The sequence below is a fragment of the Leopardus geoffroyi genome, chromosome A2, assembly GCF_018350155.1.
Source record: "Leopardus geoffroyi isolate Oge1 chromosome A2, O.geoffroyi_Oge1_pat1.0, whole genome shotgun sequence".
Taxonomy (NCBI): domain Eukaryota; kingdom Metazoa; phylum Chordata; class Mammalia; order Carnivora; family Felidae; genus Leopardus; species Leopardus geoffroyi.
The window spans coordinates 83,292,307-83,320,243 of record NC_059331.1 but is presented as its reverse complement, the minus strand read 5'-3'; the positions used below and the strand labels follow the sequence as shown (position 1 = coordinate 83,320,243).

Here is a 27,937-nt window from a genome sequence, read left to right as displayed (position 1 = left end):
TGGACCCAGGAACACCTGAACTCATCCTCTCTCCAACCACATTTCTCTGGGCTGTTAACCATGCTGAGGACAAAATGACTCCTGACCTCCATCAAGTCGACTCACAGTCTTTCAGCTCAGTGTATTTCATTACATTGTATTCTGTTATATTTGTCCTTTATTGAATTTGTGGCTGTGGTGTTAGATCTAATGCTTGCAAGGATGATATATCTTTACATCATCTTAGAGAATCTGTCTTTAAACTGATATTTAAAATTCATATCCCCAGGAAACCTTTCTTGACATTAACCTCATCTATATTTAGACATCTTTATCATGTTAGAGTTGACATCCAGCTGCATGGCTTCAAATACTGTAGATTTACCTGCAGCCTTCACTTTTCTGGTGTGTTCCAGAGCTGTAGTTCTAACTATTGCCCCCTGGACTCCCCATGCTAGGAATTTCTATGGCAACTTAAATACAACATTCTACCTAAATTCTTCTCCCATAAAAGAGACAAGCTGATCAACTCAGAAAGGCCTTTGCTTGATTTTTCAAATTCTTCTTTTCACCCAGATAGCTCTGGGTTTTTTGATGCTTCTTTCCCCCAGGCTTGTTCTATATTATTGGGTATAAAAGATCCTGGACCTGTAGTTTTAATCTCTTGTTTCCAAGTATCACCATCCTAGATTACTGCTGTGTCACCTCATTTGTGGACCACAGTCCCCTAACTGATCTACATTCCTCCAGGCTCCATCCCTATCAGATTGCCTATTATTCCTCCATCAATGAAAGATTCTTGAACCAGCACTTGATCACGTAACTATCCTTCCCAAAACTTGGATGAGCTTCCGTTTCTACTGCCCCAGACTCCCTGGACAATCCACATTTTACTGAAACATCTCTGTTAGCTTTGGTCCCTACTCCTCCTCTACCTCTTCTCTGATCCACATCCCACACTCCTAAAACACATCCACGTGTTTGAGAAGGCCTTCTCCACATTGTAACCTCCTATTCTTTTGGTCAAAATATACTAAAATTTTTGATATTCCTAAGAAATCACTTGTTGACTCCCAGGATGAAAAATTGAGTCTGTCTCTCTCTGAATTATCGAAGTACTATTTACAGCCTTCACTCATTTGGAAGCTACTGATTAGCCTGGTATTTATAGGTCACTTTTCATAATGTGTATGTCTGGCATCCCCACATACATTATAAGCACTGCCAGGACGAGGACAATTTTACTTTTTGTTTAGCTGTGTCAGTGATTAGTATATATCTTTAAATATCTCAAGATCTCGTAAATCTTTATTCTTTAGTCAACCAAACCTCTAAGAGAATGTCAAAGCTTTACTGCATCAACATGATTGGCTTTATTTCATGCTCATTTTACACTGCTGAGAGTCTTCAACATGTGTTCCTTCTAAGTTTGAAAGATTTGACATTCTTTTTTTTTTTAATTTATTTTTGAGAGAGAGAGAGAGAGAAAGCATGAGTCGCGGAGGGGCAGAGAGAGAGGTAGAGAGAGAATCCCAGGCAGGTTCCGTGCTGTCAGCACAGAGCCCCACTCAAGGCTCCATCAAACAAACTGGTAGATGGTGACCTGAGCTGAAACCATAAGTTGGCTGCTTAACCGCCTGAGGCGGTTGCTTAACCGGCCAGGTGCCCCAAATGATAGGACATTCTTGATCTTCCATTCCCTCAAAAGTTATTTGATAACTAAAGAAAATTATGTAGAAGTATATTTTAAATGTATATTCTTAGATATAAGAATTTTTCATTTTCTCTGTGAAAATACCAAAAATAGATAGGTGGATGTTGAATCATTATATTTTACACCCAAAATTGATATAACACTGTATGTTAACTGTACTGGAATTAAAGTAAAATAAAATAAAATAGGTGGATAAAAAGTACATAGTTTCGTCTAAGATTGAACTTTTCTGAAGAAAAGAAAATCCTATAAACCATAGTAATTGGGTTAAGCTTTCTTGGATTTCTTTTATTTCATGAATTATATGCTAAACTTTTCCGGAAAGTAATTCACCATTATATTGTAGCTTCCCCTCACCAGCTATTAGTAAGTCTAGTGCAAAGAATTAGAAATGCACATATATTTTAAAGGCAGCTAAATCTCTCTGTTAATACACACATACACACACAATGCCAGGAGGAACAGGGCCCGTGAGAGCTACCTTCACCAACAAAGGGAATACAGTATGTGTACACAGAGCCGCCTTCTCCAGGCCCCCAAGCCCGCAATTAGTGCAAATGAACTGCATCTCCCAGAGAGCAAACAGAGTGTCCCTTATGTGATCACCGAGTGTCCTCAGCAATGATCTCAGTTCACCATTAGGGACCCGCATCCAGGTCCTGTGCCGCTTGGCACGCTGACTGTGCCTGCACCATCAGTCCTGGTTTTGTGAATGAGGTCCTGTCACTGTCAAAAGAATTATGTCCTCCGTAGTGAATCTCGCTGTTTTCCTGTGAATAATAGCCCACTCTGAAACCACCCCAACGCCGCCTATCCCCTGCTTATTTTTGTGTGGGTTCACAGAGACTGTGATGTGTGTATCCACTCAGATCTTTATCTTTTTTTTTTTCTTTTTCACTCTGAGGAGGCTTAATTTTATGATCTTGTTCCCAAACACAGTAGTAGGGTTTATCTTTCCATTGGAGGGGCAAATTTCTGGGTCTATTTTAAATCAACCTTCTAAAATTAGATATTCCCTTTACAAATGGGGAGCATCTTTTCTTAAAAGGATTATTTGAAAGTTAAAACTGCCCTAATTGTAAAATGCTCTGAGTGTGATTATAAAGTAATAAGATAATCACTTTAGAGCTCATGGTTATGAACTACAGTAGTAATTTTATCTACAGCACTGGGGGAAAATTGAAATCATGAGTAGTTTCAGGAATGTCACTTCAAGTCAAGGCCAGCTCACTTTGCTATTAAACTAAAAACGATGCATTATTTGAACCTCTTCGTGCCCTCAAACTGATTCAGCATTTTAGGGATCTCGCACTCAACCTTTGTGGAGAGCATTTTTCTACTTCTCTGAGCTGTGTAGGATGTGATGTGTAGGAGAGAGAGATTTGATAGACGAACAAGGAGTGCAGAGCAAGAACAACCAGGGTAACTCTCAGGTTTGTATAGCACTTGCAGAAGCCTGAGGACAGGATGCAATATTTAAGTGGCTTCCTGTGCTCCAGGCATCCTTAAAGCTTAATCGTATTTCTAATCATAGCCATCTATTCTCTCTAGGTCTGATTTTCGCTCTGTGTTCCATTTTCTTGTCTCCTGTTTCTCCTCATAAGCAGTGACGATAATTTCAGTGTGAAATCTCAGCTCCTTTATTGCCAGACAAAGAGTGCTCTAGTTATTTCTGGGTGAGGCCTGGACTTTGTTCCTGAAGAGGGAAGGTCTCTGTGTGCACTCATTCCTTCTACATAGCTTCATTGCTGGGAATAGCAGCCTCATATTTTCCCTCCTAATTGACTTCTTGCTCTCATCGAATAATACCTTGACTTCAATTTGGCCCCAAAGAATAGCACTTGAATTATCAAGATCAAAATGAAATAAAGCCTTCTTCTTTTTCTCTTTCAGACCTTTTGATGTTCCTAAAACTTCACAAGGGGCTATTATGTTTTACATAGTACTAGTCTCGTGGAATATTTTCAGAATTTTGAAAGCAAGATCTAAAAGATTCTGCACATTTATATCCTATATTTCATTTGTATCTTGCTTTGGTCTTTGAATATTTTCAATACTTATATCAGTTTCTCTCACCCAAAGTTAGTTGAGGGCTTGTGGGACTTGGTTCTATATAATAAACATCTTCCAAATTCATTACATTTATTAAAATCAAATGACATATACAGTTTCAAAGCTGTGGGGATTCATTTAATTGCCATTATTCTAGTCTACTTTTACTAAAATGTTAAAAATGAAATATTGCAGAAAGAAGATACACTTATTAAGGCAGCTCTTCTCCCTTATTAATGGGAAATAATTCCCTCTACTAATCTTTCTAGTAAATCTTTACAATTTTGTTTTTTAAATCTTGGATTTTTTTTTCTTTGTCATCTTCTGCTTGTGGTTAGACCTTGACTTTTCTGTTTTCTTAATTTCACATATTGTTCTTATAGTGCTTCAAAGAAACTATAACCAACTGAGGGTTTTAGATATAGATGAAAAATAATTTTGGGGTATTGAACATGTTTTCTTAGTAATTCACATTTCCCTGCCTATCTTCCTGAATAGGTGAAATGCAATTTGGTTACAAATTTTACAGAAAAAAGGTCATTTCTTGACAGGACTGGGAATTTCTCTTTCCTCAATTGGTCATAAGCTCAGTTAATCATTACCCTAACTTTCCCTAATTCTAATATTTTATTCTAAGTTTATTTTTATATACATATAATTTTACATAAATATATTATATATAAATTACCACCGTGTTTAAGGGCCATCTCTTCTCATTCACCTCATCTTTTTCACATATCTTATATGAAAAGAACTTACATACACTGTTGTTAGGAATGAAAACTCTTGCAGCCACTGTAGAAAACAGTAAAGAGGTTCCTCAAAAAGTTAAAAATATATCTGTCCTATGATCCAGCAATTGCACTACTAAGTATTTACCCAAAGGATAAAACAATACTCATTCAAAGAAATACTCATTCAAACAAATATGTTCACCCTATATCTACTGCAGCACTATTTACAGTAGCCAGATTATGGAAACAGCCCAAGGGTTCCTCAACTGATGAATGGATAAAGAAGAGGTGTATATATATACAATGGAATATTACTCAACCATAAAAAAATGAAATTTGCCATTTGCAACCACATGGATGGAGCTAGAGAGTGTTATGCTAAGCCAAATAAGTCAGAGAAAGACAAATACCATATGATTTCACTCCCGTGTGGAATTTAAGAAACAAAACAAACAAACAAGCAAAAGATGGGAAAAAGAGAGGCAAACCAAGAAACAGATTTTTAACGACAGAGAGTAAAATGATGGTGACTAGAGGGGAGGAGAGTGGGGAAATGAGTTAAAGAGATGATGAGGATTAAGGAGTGCACCTGTGATGAGCACCAGGTGTTGTATGGAAGGGATGAATCGTTACATTGTACACTTGAAACTAATATTGCACTGTATGTTAACTAGCTGAAATTTAAATAAAAACTTTTAAAAAGAATTTATATAATGCATTTTTTTAGAATTTAAAAACACTTTAGGAGAACTAAGAAGTTAAAAAGAAACACTGCAAGTCAGTAATCAGTGTATATAGAAATATCTCTGAAAAAGCAGAAAAGTAATCTTCTTTGCTAACTGGCTAGCTACAGCACAGGGAGTATAAACAGGAGAGAAGCCTACTTTGCGTTGTGTTTTCCCTTTGTACTTTTGGATTTTGTCCATGTGCATATTTTACTACATCAAAAAAGTAATTAGTTTTTTAAATGATGAGCAAAAATTCATTAATCATTTAAAATGCAAACATTTTAGCACCCATAGTATAATCCTTCTTTTTATTTTAGAAGGTTTAGGAAAATTGGTAAGAGCACTCTGTGATCAAGAAGTTATAATCTTGATTTCTTTTAATCTACTGGCTACATAGAACACAGGTGGCCACTACATGATTGTTTCCTTTCTGAAGACAGAATGCTCTCCACTTTTCACTATAGGATATAATCTATAGTATGGTCGTAATAGAAAATCAATTGAAACGATGTTTGTCTCTTATCTAAGAGTCAACCCTTGAAATGTTCATTCATTTATAAGACCCTGTGGTTCAAATTTTAACTAAGAACTTCAGCTTCTAGAAGTGAAGGGAGGACCATGCTCTGACAGCCCCCTCCCCCACTAAAATGCAATAAGACCTTGTATTAGTATAACAAATACACTTTTTGATGAGATTACTGAGTTTGCAAGAAAGCAAGGTAAATCTTCATGCTCCACCACTTTGGTCACTACCACAAATGAGCAGAAACGAAAGTGAGGAGCAATCTGTTCTAAAAAGACTTGAAAACCAAGGTTGCCCTAGTAATGTATGAGGAGACTAAGCATTGGGCTAGTATAAAATCGGGGGGCTAAGCCTCTGATTCTGCTTTCAGTCTATACCCTCAGTGGTGCCAAAGTGCTGCCAAGTTCATTGCTCGGTAGCAGCCCCTCGTGCCCAGCAAAATCAAATGCAGAACTCTACAGGAATAATACAGAACTTGAAAAAAAAAAAGTGTGGATTCTGAAAATCCTCAGAATTTTCCTCCTTAAATCACTTAACCACACAACATGTCTCAACTAAGGAAGGAAAACTCAATTTATGTAAACACCTTTTTAAAAGGAAATATTAGCTTTGTGTGTATCTCTTTTGTTAGAAATTGCATTTTTAAAGTTTATTTATTTATTTTGAGAGAAGAGAGTATGTGAGTGGGGGAGGGGCGGAAAGAGAGGGAGAGAGAGAGAGAGAGAGAAGAATCCCAATCAGGCTCTGAACTGTCAGCACAGAGCCTGACACGGGGCTCAAACCCATGAAATCACGAGATCATGACCTGAGCCGAAACCAAGAATCAGATGCTCAACCAACTGCACCACCCAGGTGCCCCAGAAATTGGATATTAAAAAAAAAGTAATATCTTTAAAATTATACAAACTTGACTACACTTCTTGTTTCTGTGGGGAAAGACTATTTAGGCTGCTTGACTGATTTCACTATGTGATTTACTTAGTGTTTTTGAAGTAGTAGAATTCACTGATAATAATATATAACATTTACTGAACACCTACTGTTCTAAGCAATTTATATACATGCCACATCTAGTGCTTATACGGAGGTATGTTATTATCCCTATTGTATGCTTAAGGAAAGTGAGACATGCCCAGAGTGATTAAATAATTTCCCCAACCTCAGACTGTAAAGAACAGATTCAAACTCAGGCAGTCTGACACCAGCCTTAGCAATTATGTTCTTCTGTTTCTTGTGGAGTGTGTTTGTTGTTACCTTAGAAGCACTAAACAAAAATCAAAAGAAAAAAATTATCTCAGATTGTTCCTATTCTCTTTTCTTATCAACTACAAATATGTTCCTCACAGTCTTTTTTTTTTTCCCCTCAAATGCTGTCTAGCTATGCTTATTTCCAAAGAAATAATATGAAGACAGGAGGGAAACACATGATTAGATTCATTAAAATTTGTCACATAGCCATTAGAAATATAAATCCCAGAGCTCTCACAGGGTAAACCAAATTTTGGAAATTCAAATTTTATGACAGTTCAAGAAATAAAATCAACAATTTCCTGTCTAGGTTAAAAACATTGTTTTTCCCTTGTTTCGAAGGATGGCAATTACATAAATTTCAACATTAACTACATGCATAGACCATGTCAAGTGAAAATATGGATAACATATAAAACAGGCATTCTTCTTGAAATGGTTTTATCTTGGTTTCTGATTATTCTTTAATAAAACTGAGTGGGGCATTCAAAACAATGGCATTCTGATTTATTCTTAGTCTTGTGTCCAAAAGGCAATGTGTTAGATATTTGTAAGGCGATAAACGTGTAAGCAAATGGAATGGTAACAATACATATTGTTGTATCTCAACACCTTAGACTAGACCAGAGCTATAGAATTTATGTGAGGTGGACTGAATTATGTAAAAATGCATACATTTAATTCTCTTCCAATTAAATGGCTTGCAGTCCCTCTACAATGTACAGATATTTGAGTTTTTCTTATTTTCTTATGTGAAGAAGAAAAACATTTGCTAAATCCAACAAAACACCATTACATTAGGAAAGAGGAAAGAAATTATATTTCTTAAATCTTCACAACAGCAAAGGTGTACGTAAAATATGGTTTTCTATAGGTCCTCCTTTATAAGACTACATTGTCAATGTCTGTTTTGTGTCTCAATGTCTCTGTAGAGCTTCTAGGCAATTCAGCAGTTCTGGTCAAAGGAAATTTTTTAATCATTATCATTCTTTAAAAAGAGATGTTCCTTCTTTATTGAAATATTCTTTGATTCTATTGTTAGTGATACAAAACAAAACATGCCTTGCTCTGGTTCATAAGGCATCTAAGTGACCTAGAAATGCAAAATGGAATACTCAGAAAAAATGTCAGTGTTTGATAAAGTCTGTTCACTTCAGCAGCAAGCATCTTAGGAAAAAATTACATTTACATATCCAAAAATTCATGTTTAGATTTAACAATGAGACCAGGCTGAGAAATTTGTCTTGGAAGTCAAAAAGGACAATTCTACATGGCTACTTCCAATCAAGAAATAGCTTCACAGTGCTATAAAAGTAAAGCATATACCTGGATTATTTGGTCCCTTCTTAGTCGAAATTTAAATAGTCCAGGACTTCCCAAATTGTAGATCTGACATATATGAGGTCTGTGTGCGGGCACATCTACACCCATGCTTGTCTAAGCTGAAGTCCGTGAGAGGAGAGAGAGGCATGTTAACAGGAGTGGCTATACGTGCACCCTTGGTTGGCATGTAAGATCTGTTCTTTCCCATCCTTTTATTAGTAAAAATCAGTTTGGGTGGTACATCCAGGTAATGGAATGTTTTCAGTCCTAAGGAGAAATGAGCTCTAAGCCATTAAAATACATTCAATAAACTTGAATACATATTACTAAGTGCATCTCATTACTAAGTGCAAGAAGCCAATCTGAAAAGGCTCTATACCATATGACATTCTGGATAAGGCAAAACTATGAAGACAGTAAAAGCATCAGTGTGGGTGCCAGGAGTTAGAGGGGGAGGCCGGGATGAATAGGCAGAGCACAGAGGATTTTTAGGGCAGTGAAACTTGGTATGATATTATAATGGCATATACATAGCATTATACATTTGTCTAAACCCATAAGATGTATCATCCACAGTGAACCCTAATTTAATCTATGGTCTTTGGGTGATAATGATGTGGCAGTGTAGGTTCATCAGTTGTAACAAATGTACCACACTGGTGGGGGATATTTGTAATGGGGAGGCTCTATGCATGGAGGGTACGCAGGGAATATATGGGAAATCTCTATACTTTTCTTTAATTTTGCTGTAAACTTAAAATTTTTTAAAAACTAGTGTATTTTTTTAAATCCATTCTGTTCTTAATGGGTACATTCTCAGTTACTTATACATTACCCAACATATCTGATTAAAAATAATAAGCCTCACAGAAGAAAGACTTAATCATATTATCCAAAATGCAGTAAAGTTATCTTCTATTTTTCTTATGAAGCAGGGAAACTATTATGAGGTAGCATGACTGTTCAGTGAATTGTAAGCTGAACTCACCTAATATATTATGTAAGTAGTTGCATTGAGCCCTTTCCCCAATTTCTATACTGAAGTCCAAGTCACCAGAATCTTAGAAAGCAAACTTATTTGGAAATAGGGTCATTGTAGATGCAATTAGTTAAGATGAAGTCATACTAGAGTAAGCCTGCCCCTGATCCAGTATGACTAGTGTCCTCATAAAAAGGGGAAATTGAGACATAGACATGTACACAGTAAGAACGCCATATGAAGACTGGAATTCTGCTACCATAAACCAAGTAAATACCAGAAGCTAGCAGACATTTCTGGAATAGATCCTTCTCTAGTGCCTCCAGAAGGATCATGGCCCTGCCAAACCCTTAATTTAGGATGTCTAGTCTCCAGAACTGTAAGATAACACATTTCTATTGTTTAAGGCATCCAGTTTGTGGTATTTGTTATGACAGCCCTAGCAAACTAACAATGCATACCATTTGGACCACATTCTCTTTGACTACCCACTGCCTAACCTAGTGCCTGGCACTTAGTAGGGTCTCAACAAATGTTTAATTAATTAATTAACAACACTGTCATAGTAATATAGGAAATGGAATGCCAGTTCCTTCTCTCGCTGAGTGCTAAGTATTGGAATTCTTCAGACAGTTGCCTTAGGTATTATTATTTCCATATGCTATATTGGCATCCTAGAAATTTGTATATAACTCTTTAGTGTCATTGAATATCACTTAGTAAATCATTATGATAGTACTGTATGTAGTTACCTAGAGTTGGGGGGAGGTACTTCCTCTCTATCCACCATGTTGTCTTACATATCAAAGAAGGTACTTAATTTGCACTCTCCTGGCACGTTAACCTATGCTATCCAGACAGAATGGGCGTGACTTATCTGAATGATGCATCTTAGAAGGATATTTGGGCCTGCTTGACTCAACTCCTCTTTTTCTTCCTTTTAATGTTCTACATTCATCTTCTGAAAATAGATTCTGCCCCTGCATGGGCAGCCTGCCCTGGTTCTGTGCTGCCTGTGGATACAATTTGCCCGATTCTGGGTTTCACCAGAAGCCCTTGACTCTGACCATAAACTACATCCATAGGTTGGCCTTTATGAATAGTAAATATGGGAATATTACAGTTCTCCATTTGCCTTACTCATTTTTTTCTCTTATTTTGTTCATATAGAGAAAGTAGGTGCTACTTATTACTTCCTATCAACCCAGTTCATTACTGGTTGATTACTTACAGTTGACTACAGTTCATTACTAGTTGATTACTTCCTATCAACCCAGCCTGATAAAATTCTTCTCTCCCATATTAAGCTCTTTTCAAGTATCTTGCACATTGTAGGTATTAAATTCGTGTTTGCTAATGTAATGATTAATCCATTAGATAAGAATAAAGGAATGAATGAGTTAAACACATGTTAGACAAACTGAGAGAAATTGTCACCATAATCTCTGGCACATCAATAAATATAATTGTAGACATCTCCAAAGACTCAACTTTAAGTAAAAAAAAAATAGTATATTTATTCATATCTAAGCTTCTTGAATGAATTCTCTGTCAGCATATTATATATTTTCATTCACTCTTTAGTCCATTCCAACCTGGTTTCTGCACCTACCATTCCACTATAACTACTACCATAACTGGTAGCTAATAACCCCAGTGACCTCCTCCGTGTCATTAATTTCAATAGATTTGATGCCCTTATATTGTGGACTATTTAGAAGCTTTGGCCAAAGGTAGTAAGCGTTTCCTCCTCATTTCCCTTTGTTTGGCTTCTATGGCATGAAGATCAACTGGTTTTCCTATTACTTTCCTAACTGTTCTTTCCTAATCATTCTCTCATTGACTCTTAAATGTGGGAATTCCTCAGACAGCTGCTCTAGGGATTCCGATTTCCACTTGCTACACTGCCTCTCCAGGCAATTTCATTCACTCCCCTGGCATAAATTATAATACAGTCTAGCCATATTCTGTTGTTTCTTGAATTGATTCTCTCCAGCCAAGCACTCTTTGACATGACATGTCCGTTGTGAGTTTGGCATGGACCTCTGTCTCCGTGTGCCCAAAACAATACACATATTCCCCTATCTCCCCACACAGTCCTGCTCCTTCTGTCATATTTTCTATCTCAGTGAATGGCTTTGCCACCAGGTTTACCGTGACGTCTCATTTTTTTTCTTATCTGTCCAGTTTTTTTTTTAATCATACCAAATCTACCCTCTAAATATTTTTCAGTCCACTCATTCCATGCCCATGCCACTATCATCTCTCATCTGGAGCACAAAAATAACTCCCCACTGATCTGTAAATATCTACTCCTGCCATTCGTAAAACTCCAGAATAGTTAAGGGGAATCTTTGTGGGGAATGAAAATCTGGTTGTGTTGTCTCCTTGATTAAGACACATCAACGTATTCTCATTGTTTTTAGGATATAGCCCCAAATTCTGAGCATGGTTTCTAAGGCTTTGCCTAATTAAGCCCTTGTTTATTGATTTTTTTTTTCTCCATTACCTTCCTCTGAAAAAAGTCTCTTGATTTCTTTTTCAAGTTTCAGGTCAGTAGCACATTAGGGAAAAAAGGCTTTCCTTGACTCTTTATATAAAATTAGGTGAATGCATATGCATAATATCCCAGATTTGCCTGGGAAAGCATTCATCACACTTAAAATTGTTTAAAGATTACACATCTTGACATATTTTGAGGTCCACAAGAGCAGGGATCATGCCTCTCTTGTTCCTTCTTCTGTCCTGAGTTCCTGACAATTGCGTGCTTAATAAATATTGATTAAGTGAATATTGAATGAGTGAATATTTCCGAACATGACCTTGCATTTTAACTTTTCAAATACAACATGACATTTGGAAACACCTGAGAGCAGTGTATTTCGTGTATTGGTAATTATATGTAATAAGGTACAGCAATGAGCATCTCAAGAGAGCAATGGTATCTTTTCTTGCTGCTTCTTTCCCACATATTTACAAAGGTCAATTCTTTATGAGGAATCAGCTGGAAGACTGCATCCATATTCTTTTAATAAAGTCTTCTTTTTAAGGACAAAACCATGAAAGCTGGTAACATGTTCTTGTGCTTCCTAATTCTTATAGATACCTTAATATGGCCCTCTGAGATTGATGCATGTAGGGAAAACATTGATCTAAGCAACTGATTGAGACAAAGGTAGCATTCAACTTTAATTAACTCCTTGTAAATTACCTTTATTAATTTTTAAAGTTATAAATATAATAGACAGCCAATGAATTGTAGAGATACATAAACACGACTTCTTCCACCCCATCTAAATTTACTATCCTTAAGTAATCAAATTTGGCAATACATTGTACATCTTCCATCCTGTTTTCATGTTCATATAATTATATGCAAAGCTATATGCATATATCTAAGAGAACTTGGTGTTTGCTTATTTTTTAAAGATAGGATTAACAATATATATTACTTTGCAACTTGGATTACTCTTTGAGTAGTAATTATGAGCATCTTTTTCAGTTCAATAGATACACATCTAATTCATTGTTTTTAAACTGCAGTTTTCCATGGTAATGATAACCACAATTTACTTAATCATATTTTCATTGTTAGGCATTAAAACCATTTTCAGGGCTTTATTATTACATATACTGCAATATATACTGTTATATATGTATTCTTATACCATAACACCTTTTTTGTAGAGGATATATTTCTGTCTATCTATCTATCTATCTATCTATCTATCTATAGAGGATATATTCCGATATATAGAGATATATATTAAGCGGGATTACTTTGCCAAAGAACATGTGCATTTGTATATGTATATTTTTAATGCTAATAGTTATTGGTTATGTTCCCAAATGGTTGTAGACTTTCATATTTTTAAGTTGACTGTCCTATCCTTGCACTGGCATCTGTCAATAGGACTCTCCTTCCAGTGTTTGGGTTAAGCTGTCTCTACCACAGCTTACAGATGAGGAAGCCATAGTGACTCTGCAGGCCTCCTGGTTCTCTACTCTTGAGTTGTTTTCCAAATCTCCCACTGGGGAATACTTGGACTTTTGGTGACATCCATACCACAGGGGAGTCTTGGAGTGGTATTTGCCAATTTTTTTTTATTCACTATCTCTGTTCTGACCCACCAGTGGAGACGTGGAGCCACTCTGCAGGAAACATATCTCCCAAAGTGCTAAACTAAAGCAGTTCAGAGGCCTCTTCTCCTGTGGGTTCCCTTGAACTTTTCTTTGGTTTCCCTTTTCTCATCACTACCACATCACACCCAGACCAAACCCGAAGATAGTGGTGCTGAATCCCTGAATGAACCATGCAGTGTCTTAAACCTGAATATTTCCCCCTTTGAATTTCTCTCCCAATCACACCATCTTATCTTGCAGGAATTTACTCTGCATTATATCTTTCTTTTTATTTACCCCAAAATATTTCTTTTTCTAGACAACACCAAATCTACTCTTCTTTGACAGATAAGACTCATAGTCTCTCGTTAGTGGCAGAAAAGCTAAATGGGAAGAAAAAGAAATTCTGAATAGCTCAGAGAGACTATACATTAGGTGATATTTTAAAAATATCCTCATTATACTATTATGTCTATACCTTGACCACAACACTTGCCCAATAATCTAGTCCCGTGGAAAGGTAGACTTTAAAATGATCCTGTTTACCCATTTTCTGGTGTGCCCCTTTCAGACCTTTAAAATGTCTTTATTTCCCTACCTTTTCTCCACCCTCTAGAACCTTAACTTAACCAACATATAGTTTAAAGTCCATGCCGGTATTAGATTTTCCATATAATGTGTTCTTGTCTTGCACAAATTTGTTTTGAACACCTATTACAAATTTCCAAAAATGTGATCATCGTCCATTTATATTTAGGTATACTATGCAGGATTTACTTCTTAATTTTTATTTTCTCCTTTTCTCTCCCTATTTTGAGATATCTGCCTTGATTGAATCCCCATGATCCTGTTAGAGTAATTTCTCAAATGTTGTCCTTAATTAGGATGCATGGATAGGACCTATTCAGAACTTCTGTATGTTTAAAATGACTTTCTTTTGCCTGGATAGAGGAATAATATTTTGGTAGAGTTAAGTTACTTTAGTTGCTGTACTTTTTTTTCTCAAGTTACTATAGATGTTACCTTATTTTCTTTGAGCTTAGAGTATCACAGATGAAAGATCTCATGTTCTTCTGTTCCTCTTTTCTTTGTAAGTAATCATGTTTCTTCAGTGCAGGAGCTACTAAAGTTGCTTTTTAACATCGGAGTTTGGAAATTTCACCTAGATGTGTTTAGGAGTCTATGTGCTTCATTAATCTGGCGTCAGATTCAGTGAACCATTTCAGTCTGCAAACTCAAGTGTTTCTTCATCTTAGGTAAATTTTCTTCTATTTTTTTTTTGTTGTTGTTATTATTTCTTCTCTATGTGTTCCTTTTCCTCATTCTGGACCTTGTGCTACCTACATGTTCAGACTCTTGGGTCTGTCCTCCAAGCCTGTTACCAATTACTTTTAATATATGTATCTCATTTAGGTTTTACTCTGTTGTACTAATTTTCTCTTGTTGCTATACCAAATTACCACAAACTTAATGGCTTAAAACAATGCAAATTTACTGTCTTACAGTTCTGTGGGTTAGAACTCTGACATGTGTCTTGCTGGGCTAAAATCAAAGTGTCAATGGAACTGTGTTACTTTCTAGAAGCTCTAGATAAGAATCTATACCCTTGATTTGCCGGCTTCTAGAGGCCATTCACATTTCTTGGCTTGTGGTTGGTTGGTTCCCTTCTATCTTCAAAGCCAGCAGCATTGTATCTCTTTGGCCATTCTTTAGTGTCACATCTCCCCTTCACCCTCCTCTTCTGTCTTCCTATTACACTTTTAAGGACGCTCGTCATTTCAATGAGCTCACCTAAATAATTGAAGATAATCTCCCAATCTCAAGTCCCTTAGTTTAATCAGATCTGAGAATTCTCCTTTGCCATGTGAGGTAACTTTCATTCACAGGTTCCAGGAAGTAGGATGTGAGCATCTTTAAGGAGTCATTATTCTGCTTACCACACCTGTGTTGTGAAATGGTCCTCCAGTTCAGTAATCAGCAATAATTAGATGAAGGATAGAGAAGAATGAGAAGTGAAAGGGGAACTCAGATAAGCCTAGAGATCATTGTCAGAGATGTTTGCAATGATGCTTTTCCTATTAGCCTTCCTAGAGCTTATTTACCCTGGTGCATCATACTCCACATCACTGAGAAGTTACTGTGGCTAGAGTGACTTACCGCATGCTCTTGTTCTCTTGTAGAATCCAGTGAACATGAAGACAAGAGTGCAGGTGCCTCAGGGGAGACACCCTCCCAGCCTTATCCTGCACCAGTATACAGTCAGCCCGAAGAGCTGAAGGAGCAGATGGATGATGCAAAACCAACTAAACCTGAAGAGAATGAGGAGTCAGACCCATTGCCTGATAACTGGGAAATGGCCTATACAGAGAAGGGTGAAGTCTACTTCATAGAGTGAGTGTCACACATTTCTTTGGGTGTTGCCATGAAGATCATAGCTGCATAGGAATGATGTAGCACATAGAGACGTTGGTCTAAATAAAATTTTAAATAAATTTTAAATTTTATTTATTTATTTATTTTTTTTTTTAAATTTATTTTTGGGACAGAGAGAGACAGAGCATGAACGGGGGAGGGGCAGAGAGAGAGGGAGACACAGAATCGGAAACAGGCTCCAGGCTCTGAGCCATCAGCCCAGAGCCCAACGCGGGGCTCGAACTCATGGACCGCGAGATCGTGACCTGGCCGAAGTCGGACGCTTAACCGACTGCGCCACCCAGGCGCCCCTTAAATTTTAAATTTTAAAATAAAATAAAAAAAACTGAATTTTACTGTTTCTGCTATTAGCTTTCTTCTTTGTGAGAGAATAATGGACAGTGCCTTAATACAATTAAGGGTCCTAGATTATAGCTATAAATCAAATGAGACAATTACACTGTAAAATTTGTTATAATCATGACTAAAAAGGTAAATCTCTATGTGGCATTACTATTGAGTTAGACATAATCTACCTGTCATGGGAAATGCTTACTCTACCCTGTCAAGATTTCTGTGTAGTTCAAATGAGGTAATCCCATTTTTAAGTCAGATTGCTGGAAACATCCTCCATCACATTTAATTATGCAGCTATTTAGTGCAAAATTCTTACTTGTCACAAAAGGCAACATTGCAAGGTCTTCACGCAGAGGTCAGATGTCAATAAAATTGTTTGGTTTTGTATTGTATAGTTCATCACACTCATTTTTTATTAATTTTATCCTACTTTTGCTGACCATCTTTATGACTGGCCAAAGGAACCGAAATGCTAATCTTGAACTCCCTGGTGATATGGACTCAACCTAATCTTTTCTTTCTTTTTGGACTTTTTTTCCAAACTGATTTTTAAAATATTTTATTACCAATACTGTTAGTAAAGTTTTCCTTTCTTTATCTTCTAGGAGTAGAACCATTAAAAAAAAAAAAAAAAAAAAAAAAAAAAGAACTCCTAAGGTGAAGATCTCAGCACAAAATTAAATTGTTGATGTGCATAAGACAATCAAAAGGTTAATTAGGAAAATTAAAAACGAAAAATATTGTAAATAAACAACATGTATTCCTTCAACACATTCCCTCAAACAAGACTCAAACAGAAAAATTAATAGAATCTGAAGTTTTCAGGGCTGACAGTAGATACAAATGTGTAAACTCTGATTATTCAAGAAAAAATATTAAAACTGGATTCCTTACCCAACCTGGAGTGATTTGTGACTTAGATCTCTGTAGGCAGAACTCAGTTGTGAAATTGAAATGTTACCACATACCAATATTTAATTCTCATGTGAAGGTGGGAACTTTGATACATGTGTCCAAGGGAATGTATAATGAGGTAATTACTTGGTGCTCTGCTTGACTCCAACATGGGATGAGAAATACAGTGATTTGCAGAGAATGAATCCCTACTATTCACCTTTTGACAGATCTTGTAAATTAAAAAAAAAACTCTTGCATTATTTTTATTGCTATAGTCAATGACCCAAAGATATCTTTTATCAGTTAATCGGGAAAGAGAAAGTCATATAGATTTTTTTAAATGCTCAGAAGTATTTAAATCTAAAACATAATTTTGTTATTGATAAGTACAGCATGGAATTATTCAAAGGATAAACCCTAGATGTGAGTTCATGCATTGATGTTCAGGAAAATTAATATTCAGAAGAAGGAGACTGATAATATACACTTTTTATTATATAATACAGGGGGAATAAGGGTATGTGGCATTAGTAAAGGAAAACCAGCATGACAAGTAGATTAAAGAACTGCTTCCTTACAAGGCTTCCAATAATTCAATTATAAAAATCTTTGTGATTACAAAATGATCTTTTCTCTTTTAAATAATGTCAGATTTTTGGGACTGTGAAGAAAACGGGCTTTGGAAGACAGATATTGTGCTCATGGTATGTAGTAAATGATGAGCCTTTGTCAGGACTTGGGAAAATCTACCAAAATGATTCTGTTAATACTCTAGTGAGTCACCCAGTGTCAGAATTCAAAGATTCATGAGATGTTGTTCGTGTTCTCAAATTTAGTGTTGAGATCTGTTGTTCAATTTGGGGAAGAGAGGCATAAACAATTGGCAGACAACTAATTTCTGAGTTTTGTGATACTATTCAGAGAAGGACTTACTGAACAAAGACTTAAGTAATAAAAAAAGTCATCATAGGGAAAGTGAGGTCACATAGAGTTGGCAATGTGTAGACACAGCATTCCAGGTATAGGAACTTTTGTTACAAAGACCCAGTCCCTGAGTTTATCAGGGCTAGTGAGAAGACCCTACTAGAGAAGTAAGCATTCATTAGAGAATCCTGTGACATTATTGCTCTGTTTCCATTTCCTAGATCATTAGTGCTTTTGAAAGACAGGCAGGGGGTTTTCTTTGTTTATCTTCTTCCTGTTACTTCAGGGAAGAATGAATGAGCAAGAGGAGTAGAGATAGGTTGAAGTGGACAATTAAGATATAAAAGAGGAGACAATTTCATTTTGGCAAGAAAGCTGATCATGGGGAGACCCACCCAGAGTTTAGGGAAATGAAGATGCCTTGAGTTAAGACTGAAATGGGAGTGTGACGGGAAGCAGATTCCTATAGAAGACAGGTGCAAATACCCTTCTTAAAGGTCCCTCCACAGAATGAAGACACCCCCCACTCCAGCCTCCCCATGGACCACCCCAAGCCCTATCTGTTCATTTCTTGAAACGCTTACATTTGAATCTCAAGACTCAGTGCAATGAGCTCAAAAATCAGACTAGGGAGGGATCGCTGTCTTCTTCATCTAGTGCCTCATTTCCACACCATTACCACTTGCACTGTGGTTTCCTTTCTCTCTGCCTGCGTGTCACTTCACTCTGCTTTACTTTTCCCTCAGTTTTCCCTGATTCCCTCCTGACTGCTTTCACTCTTTGCTCTGGAATGCCCCTCTCCTTCCTAACTACATTTGAGAAAATCAGCATTTCAGCCCACTGTCATTGACCTGTGTGTGCCTTTTAAGTGATACCACAATGAATTCTTTTGTAAATATAAAAGACCCTTGGAAACAGTCTGATAGAGCAGGAGACAGTGACAGGAGAAGGAGCATGGTGGGACAATAATCTAGAGACTAACCCATGGTAGGCCCCAGGATTTTTTAGCCAAGAAACTTAGAAAACAAATAGTATTTGTAATATAAAAGTTTGCAGTCCTGGAGCAAAGTTGAGGTAAAGAAAGAAGACAGAAAGGCAAGTAGAGTAAGTTAAGAGAGAGATAAAACAGACAGAAGGGAAGATAGATAGATATGGGAAATAAGAAGAGCTGGCATCAGTGAGAATTTCCCTCTGGTAACATTGTGAGAGTCATTTACAGGGAGGTCTCCCTTGGTAGGCAACACCCCTCGTTACACTTGACTGAATTCTGTCTCTTGTGAGATGAAGATTGTGATAAAACAGAAAATAAGGAAAACAAAGCAGAAGGACCCTGTGGTTCTGTGTATAAAATTTAAATATATAAATATAAATACCTAACACATATGTATATATTTCTGAAAACGAGAGGGGAACTCTACCTTGCTGAAATGTTAATTTAAACATATATTTAAAATATACAGGGATGCCTGGGTGGCTCAGCCAGTTAAGCATCCAACTTCAGCTCAGGTCATGATCTCACAGTCTGTGAGTTCGAGCCCCATGTCAGGCTCTGTGCTGAAAGCTCAGAGCCTGGAGCCTGCTTCCAGTTCTGTGTCTCCCTCTCTCTCTGCCCTTCCCCTGCTCATGCTCTGTCTCTCTCAGTCTCAAAAATAAATAAAAACATATATATATATATATATATATATATATATATATATATATATATGTACTGTGGGTTTTGAATTAAGATAGCGAGTAATTTTTTTTGGTCTTCTGTACAGTAATGTTTTAAAATAGTTATTGATTCATGCAGTATTACAAAATACTTTATATGTCTCAACATAACAAGTTTTACATTTAGAAGGTGAGAAGTTATTTTGTTGTTTTTGGTACTGAACACATGGGTCTACTATATTTCCCACACTTTTCAGAACTGCTTCCTTTGATGAATGTATCAACGCTGATTCCTTTTATTATTTACAGTGATATTTAATGAGAAAAAGTTAACATCTGAGAAAGCATTTTGATTTATTTATTTATTTTTATTTTTAATATGAAATTTATTGTCAAATTGCTTTCCATACAACACCCAGTGCTCACCCCAACAGGTGCCCTCCTCAATGTGAGAAAGCATTTTTAAGCAATGGAATTTTAAACTGTGAGTGAATGCTCTCCTCTAAACATGCTTAAAAGTATTCATAATGTCTTATGTTGAGCAATTTTCAAAAGAGTCTGCAATGAATAATATTGTTTAAAACGAGTAGTTTCCTTAATTCATAATATCACCCTCATTAATAATGTCTTTTAAAATAGACGGCATATTGATTGTAAATTCAAATTAGTAACAATAGTTACCACATAGTGAGTGCCAGCTTTGTTCAGGCTGTGTTCAGGTTACCTGAACAGTAATAGCTAATATATGAAGCATTTATGCCGTGCTCATTTAATTCTCACTTTAGGAAACTGAGGCTTGCAGAAGTAAGTAATTTGTTTGTGGTCACATATTCCAGAATTCACAAAGCCAAGATGCTTTGACTCCATTTACTCAACACATCTTTGTAGGGCACATACCATATGCTTGGCATGGGAATAGAGAGGCCCCTGGGTGGTCCAGTTGGTTAAAGTGTCCGACTCTCCGTTTCGGCTCAGGCCATGATCTCACAGTTTGTGAATTCAAGCCCCGCGTTGGGCTTTGCACTGACAGTGCAGAATCTGCTTGGGATTCTCTGTCTCCCTCTCTCTTTGCCCCTCCCCACTTCTCTCTCTCTCTCTCTCTCTCCCTCTCTCAAAATAAATAAATAAATAACTTAAAAAATAATAATAATAAACCCTAGGAATGCAAGTCATCAGCAAAACTCACAAGATTCATACTTTTGTGGACACAAGTCTTTCTCCAGCGTCCTTGCTCTTAATCATTTCGCCATGGTGCCTGTATATATTATATCATAGCCACCTTGTGAGCATTTGATACACCCCACTTCGCAGAGATTCTGAGGCACCCTGGACAAATTAACATGCTTATGGTCGCATAGTCCTGTCACCTTGCACAGCTATTGCCATTATCCCATACTACCTCTACCGTATAAACAAACATTGGCTGAAATAAAAGTAAACTTTCATATTACAAATAGTATTTGTTTATAGGTTTCTCGGCCAGAAGTTCGCCATTCCAGAGGCTAAATGTTCCATAAAGCAGAGACGCCATAGGGTTAATCTGTATTGACATGCTTTGGGAATCCCATTAAATTCCTTCTTTGTTTGGGAGTCAGTTTAGTTAGTGACATAAAAGAGACTGCTATTCCTTTGGCAAAAAACAAAATGACAACAAGAACCTATTTGTTTACTACCATCTCCCTGAATGGCACTGAACGCTATGTCATCTTAAATAATAGATTTTTAAAAGCAGGCTTTTGAAACTGAAAATCACATCTGTGAAAAATGTCATAGCTGCACATGGTTTCCTAAATCACTGTCCAGGATGAATTTGCTTTTCAATTCTCAGGAAGACACACATATAATCTGTTTCCTCCTGTGTTCATGTTTCTGTATCTCCTTAAGTGTTCAGTAAATCACTGATTGCCATTTCAAACAAATTAAAAACTTTTATTTATGAAATAGTGGAGAGAATACTTGGGAAACTTATTGGAAAGAAAAGGAAAACCAATTTTGGGGGGTGCAGCAACTCCAGCTTTCACATCCTCAACTCGGCACATTCCCACCAGTCACAAAATGTGGTCTGTGCTTACTCTCTGTAATTTGTATTACAAAACAGTAGAGATACTGATTTTGTTTCATATTCTTTTTTCTTGTGCCACACAAGATTCCAGTGCAATCCCCAGACAGAAAATAATATGTTTTAAACAAAACTGTATGCAGCTCACAGTCACAATATCCAAAACTATATTTATAATAAAACCTCTCAAAAATGTTTTCTAGGGGCGCCTGGGTGGCTCAGTCAGTTAAGCGTCCGACTTCAGCTCAGGTCATGATCTCATGGTTTGTGGGTTCAAGCCCCACGTCAGGCTCTGTGCTGAGAGCTCAGAGCCTGGAGCCTGCTTTGGATTCTGTGTCTCCCTCTCACTCTGACCCTCCCCTATTCATGCTCTGTCTCTCTCTGTCTCAAAAATAAATAAACGTTAAAAAAATTTTTTTTAAATGTTTTCTAAACATATGAAAGATAATATGATGGCAAACTCACACATTCACATGATCAATAAATATTTTAAAATATTATTTAAGAAACAACCATTATAGAGGTCATTGACAATAACTTTTTATGTAAATTACCAAGTATAAAGAGGAAAAATAGTAGTACTATGAAAAATGGATCCTTGAACGAAAAAGCTCCTACTGTTCAGTATCAATTAGATGTATCCAGTCAGTCCCTGTAATCTTCTTTTTGGAAATATGATATAAAGGAGAAAGACAGTCTTCCGGAAAATGATGTCACCATCCTGAGGATTTCATTGACTATGATATAAAATGTAATCAATTTATATACTTTTAAGAACTAACACTTAGAGGCCCATGGCTGGCTCAGGTGGTGCATGCATCTCTTGATATTGGCTCAGGGTCATGAGTTTGAGCCCCACATTGGGTGTAAAGATTACTTAAAAAAAAAAAAGAACTAACATTTATTTTTAAAATTATGTAAAATGTTGTCAGTAATCTCTGTGATTATTGTCTCTGAACCTGTATGACACCTGCTATTGAAACTTTAACATCCAAACACATTTTGAACTGTCCAATAGACAATAAAATATTTACCTGGACCTTGTTTAAACCTTGTTCAAAAGATTATGCTTCATGCAGTCAAATATCATTAACTTCAATCTCTGATTATTCTTCTAATACAGTATTCCCCAGGTGAAAATACATTTTGACTATGTAAAGTTAAAGTTATGATTCAGTTAAAGGCTATGATTCAGAATCGGCTTTGTAGGAGGAATTTTTACTTATTTAAAAAAAATTGATGTTTATTTACTTATTTTGAGTGAAAGAGAGGAAGAAGGAATGAGTGGGGGAGGGGCAGAGAGAAAGTGAGAGAGAAAATCCCAAGCAGGCTCTGAGCTCAGGGCAGAGCCCCACTTGGGGCTCAGTCCCACAAACCATGAGATCATGACTAGAGCCAAAACCAAGAGTCACATGCTTAATTGACTGAGCCACCGAGGCACCCCTGTAGGGTTTTTTTTTTAATTCAGTGTTTTATAACTGTTATAAGTCTGTTAATATTTTTAGAGAAAATGCAACAAAGGAGTACGTTTGATGATAGAAGTTTTTTATTCCACTAATAAAATTTCAGTTAGTGAAACATCATCTAACATCTGTGCAGTATTGAAAACATTATTTTAGAGGCACCTGGGTGGGTCAGTCAGTTGAGCTTCTGGGTCTTGATTTTGGCTGAGATCATGATCTGACAATGGTGAGAACAAGCACTGCGTCAGGCTCCGTGCTGATTGTGGAGCCTGTGTGAGATTCTCTCTTTTCCTCTGCCCCTTCCGCACTTGTGCTGTCTTGAGCATACTCTCTCTTGTGCTCTTTATAAAAAAGAAGAAAGAAACAAAAGAAAGAAAGAAAGAAAGAAAGAAAGAAAGAAAGAAAGAAAGAAAGAAAGAAGAGAGAAAGAAAGAAAGAAAGAAGAAAGAAAGAAAGAAAGAAAAGAAAAAGAGAGAAGGAAGAGAGAAAGAAAGAAAAGAAAGGAGAGAGAGAAAGAAAAAGGAAGGAGAGAGAAAGAAAGGAGAGAAAGAAAGAAAAGAAAAAGAGAGAAAGAAGAGAGAAAGAAAGAAAAGAAAGGAGAGAGAGAAAGAAAAAGAAAGGAGAGAGAAAGAAAGAAAGAAAGGAGAGAAAGAAAGAAAGAAAGGAGAGAAAGAAAAAAAGAAAGAAAAAAAGAAAGAAAGAAAGAAAGAAAGAAAGAAAGAAAGAAAGAAAGAAAGAAAGAAAGAAAAAGAAAACATTATTTTGATCTAGGTGGCAATATAAAAGTAGGACAGAGGAGTGGAAAAGGAAATAGAAAGAAGATGAATAGAAGGAGGATATGTCTTACAGACACGTTCAGATTGGATCACCCTTAAGGATCCACTTAATGTATAATAAGAAACTGATAAGGGCTTATAGTCTGGGAAAATATAATGAAAGAATGGAATGGACGACAGAGTGTGGCATGATGTATATGAAAACACTCCACCCATTTGATAGCAGTTTTGTTAACCTAATTCTTTAGTATAGCTTCCAATACCTAATATTTATATGTAGATTATATAAATCAGGAATTTTAAGACTTTAGGGAAAATATTCAGGTTGATTTCTGAGGTATTTAGGATTATTTGATAGTTATCTAGTTGCGTTTGAGGGATAGACAAGCCTAGGGTCCTCTTACTATGGCACCAGCTTAGTTCCCCCTGGAAAAATATTCATATTTGAATGGAGAACATTTGACTTGAAAGTGATCTGAATGGAAAATTCAAGTTTATAAGGAAAAAAATGTTTTCAGTGATATTATCTGTGCCTCCTCAGTCACAAGTTCTCTCTTTCATCTCTAGGCACCTGCAATTTAATATAATACCTACTAAGTACAAGGCATTCAACACAAAGGTTCTGAGGTCGTGATTACTATCCTCAAACCGGAGATAAATGTCTCCACTTCCTAACTATTGGCAAAGGCTCTGAGAAAAAAAGATCTTTGACTATTCTCCAAGGGAGTGAGATAAAGCAATTCAGTGTAAAAAGCAAAATGTTAGGTTTAGTATGCCTCTGGTTTCAGAGCATAAGAAACTTGGACTTGAGGGGACATCTACGTTACTCAGTCAGTTAAGCATCTGACTCTTGATTTCAGCTCCGATCACAATCTCACAATTTGTGAGATTGAGCCCCACATGGGGCTCGGCGCTTATAGTGTAGAGCCTGCTTGGAATTCTCTCTCTCCCTGTCTCTCTGCCCCTCCCCTGCTCAAACTCACTCTTTCTCTCAAAAATAAATAGGGGCACCTGGGTGGCTCAGTCAGTTAAGCGCCCAACTTTGGCTCAGGTTATGATCTCATGGCTTGTGAGTTCGAGCCCTGCATCAGGCTCTGTGCTGACAGCTCAGAGCCTGGAGCCTGCTTCAGATTCTGTGTCTCCCTCTCTCTCGGACCCTCCTTCACTTGCTCTCTCTCTCTCTCAAAATTAAATAAACATTTAAAAATTTTTAATAAATAAATAAATAAACTTAAAGAACAAGGAACTTGGACTTGGGAATCAGGTATATCTGGGTTTAATGCTACCTCTTTTGGTTTCACATACTAGCTTCATAACCTTGGGCAAGTTGCTTACCTTCTCTGAACTTTTGTTTCTCTGTCTATAAAAATGGAGTTAAAAATCTGTAGCCAAAAAGGCTCGTTAGCATTAAATGAGGTAATGAGTATGAAAGTTCTAGTACAGTCCCTGACCAAGTAGACAATCAGGAAATGTTACAAGATAATAACTTTGCAAGGTGTATGCACCATAATGTCAGTGGCTTTTGCTGTCGAGGTGAAGCATTTTCTGTGTGAGAAGAATGTTTCCCCAGGAAGATAAGATATTATTTAACCTGCTGCTTTTGTCAGTTTGTCAAAGGTTAAACTTACAAAAAAATACAGAAATCTCTAATTCATTATAAGTCAGCCTATCACATCTTCAAGACCATTCTGTTACAAATTTAAACTAGAATTACGGAGTTGAATGAAATTCCACTTCTGGCTTGTTCCACTCCTCCAGATAGATTTATTATATGGTTTAACATCAGGGAAAAGTTTGGGTAAACCATTTATTAAGGTTTTTATCCAGATTTTTTTAATATGGCATTGATTGAACTTGAATAGCTACTGACTTGCATTCACTTAATCTCTCAATTTTCATGATCATTACATTAACTACATCCATAAAAATGCATACAGTAGTAGGATATTATGATTCAACATTCCTAGAAAATATTTGTTCCATTCCCCAGCTAGGGGAAAAAAAAGTTCTTTGCAAATGCAGCATATATGTGTGTATGTGTCTCTGTTAAAGAAACTAGTATCAGAATATAAGATTATATAAGATTAGCCTCTTACCGTCTTGTCATTTGTGTTCCACACAATTTGATAGACACAGAAAACTGATGTCCTGTTTGAATCTACTTTAGCAGTGGAAGTAAAAGGAAATCATATCCTCAAACTTGAGGAAACATGGTATGTAGGTTGTGAAAAGTCCCTCAGTGATCCCATTTAGTACACTGTTTCCTGTCCAATGTTTAATCCTATCTTCAAAGGTAATTGTTGAGGTTAAAAATATATAATTTAAGGGAAGTAGAAAAGCCACTTGTTCTGTTGTCTCCCAAATGCATTAAAAATATCCCCTTTGTAAGACATCTTGAAGAAGCACGCAAATTACAAGGCTGGGGAGAGTCAGTATTGAAAAACACTGCACTGTATCTTCATGTGATGTTTAAGACTGCTACCCACATTTCTTTCAGAATCACTTCAGACGATCAGCTAAAAATGCCGTTAACTATAAGAGACTCCATCTGCCAAAATGTATTAAAGTGATATACCATTAATGCTAGTTCAACCTCAAAGAAATCATCCTGTAATGAAATGCTTTGTAGAAACTCAGGAAAGCTAGGAAACTCACAGTTTTCTACAAAATCAGCCAGTATTTGAGACCAATGGTGGTGTGATATAGAAATGGTAATTTGACTTCCTGTAATGGCTTAGTAATGGCTCCTTAATACTTCACCATAGACGTGTTTGCTTTTGTGAATTTGTCTTACACACTTAGAAATAAATGACTTTTATCCATAATGGAGGAAGGATTTCGAAGAAGCAAATGTGTGGAAAAAGAAGGGAAATTTATTTTCCTTGCCCACTTCCCAATATTTCTCCCTAACACATAAACACATAAACATGAGCAAACATTACACATTATGCATGCGCGTGCGCGCGCGTGCGCACACACACACACACACACACACACACACACACTGAATTGAAGGCATCTCTATAAGAATATTTTTTAAAGTGAATTTGTCTTTTTCAAAATGGGAGCAGCAAACACTGAACTCAGTCCGTTATCATATTTGGGGTAATCACAATCTCCTTCCACGGGTTTCTTTAGTTCAGAGGAAAAGACTAGATGATAGTCCATGACTATAAATGAGGACCAGAATGAGATAAAAGTGTCTACAATACTTTAGTTGCTTCTGACACTCTATAATAAAGCACCGTCAGACTTTACAAAGGTCAAATTGGGAGAAAACAGAAGCTAGCACACTCTCCTGATGATTTATAATTTGACCAAATTCACAGCCTTTATCTGATCAAATTATTAGAGCCCTGCTTAGAGGCATCAATCATGGTGGAGTTCCTAAATGTGAAGAAAGTGAGGGAGAGTATTTTCTCTTTACTACACATGAAAGTCAGAAATAAAAGGGAATCTTCTTCAAGAACAGAGACCTCATGACCCAAGGATCTTAATGTCTCAGTTTTCAAATCAGACGATGGCTCTGTACACAGACAGGATGTTTGTCAAAAAAAACACTTACATGCAGAAACACCTTGGACTTGCTTCCCCACTGCCCAGCTTGCCTCCTCCTTTTCTTCCTCCCTGCCTTGAAATTATCTTCATGAGATAGACACCTGGGCTCTAGAAGTTTGCTATTAAGTAAACTGCCTGGGAGAATTTTCTGACCTTTGCTTTAAGTGGAGATTTGTTCATCTGGTTATCTAGCTAACACTTATGGCTCTGACACAATGAGGAACATGGTTAAATTTCAATGAAGAGAGAGAAAATATATGTGAAGCTATTATTTGATTTTCATCGTTATCACCTGACTTTCTTACAGTTGTGTTCAAATATTCCTATTATCCAGCTTTAATTTCTATTTCTAAAGGATTTTTTACTTTTCTCTTTCACATTACATTTATTGGCCCTTTGACTCTTCCTTGTATAAACCTCAAACTTTCCACACCTG

General features: G+C 36.6%; 1 protein-coding gene across 10 annotated transcripts in view; it reads left to right on the top strand.

The window, feature by feature from the left end:
• The window catches only part of MAGI2 (membrane associated guanylate kinase, WW and PDZ domain containing 2), a 1,332,179-nt gene that overhangs the window by 845,827 nt on the left and 458,415 nt on the right, over nt 1-27,937 (top strand). For all 10 annotated transcript variants that reach the window (XM_045494592.1, XM_045494594.1, XM_045494593.1 and 7 more), the window contains exon 5: nt 15,583-15,793. In XM_045494592.1, the coding sequence (XP_045350548.1) occupies nt 15,583-15,793 (211 nt within the window). The remainder of the gene's footprint in view (nt 1-15,582; nt 15,794-27,937) is intronic.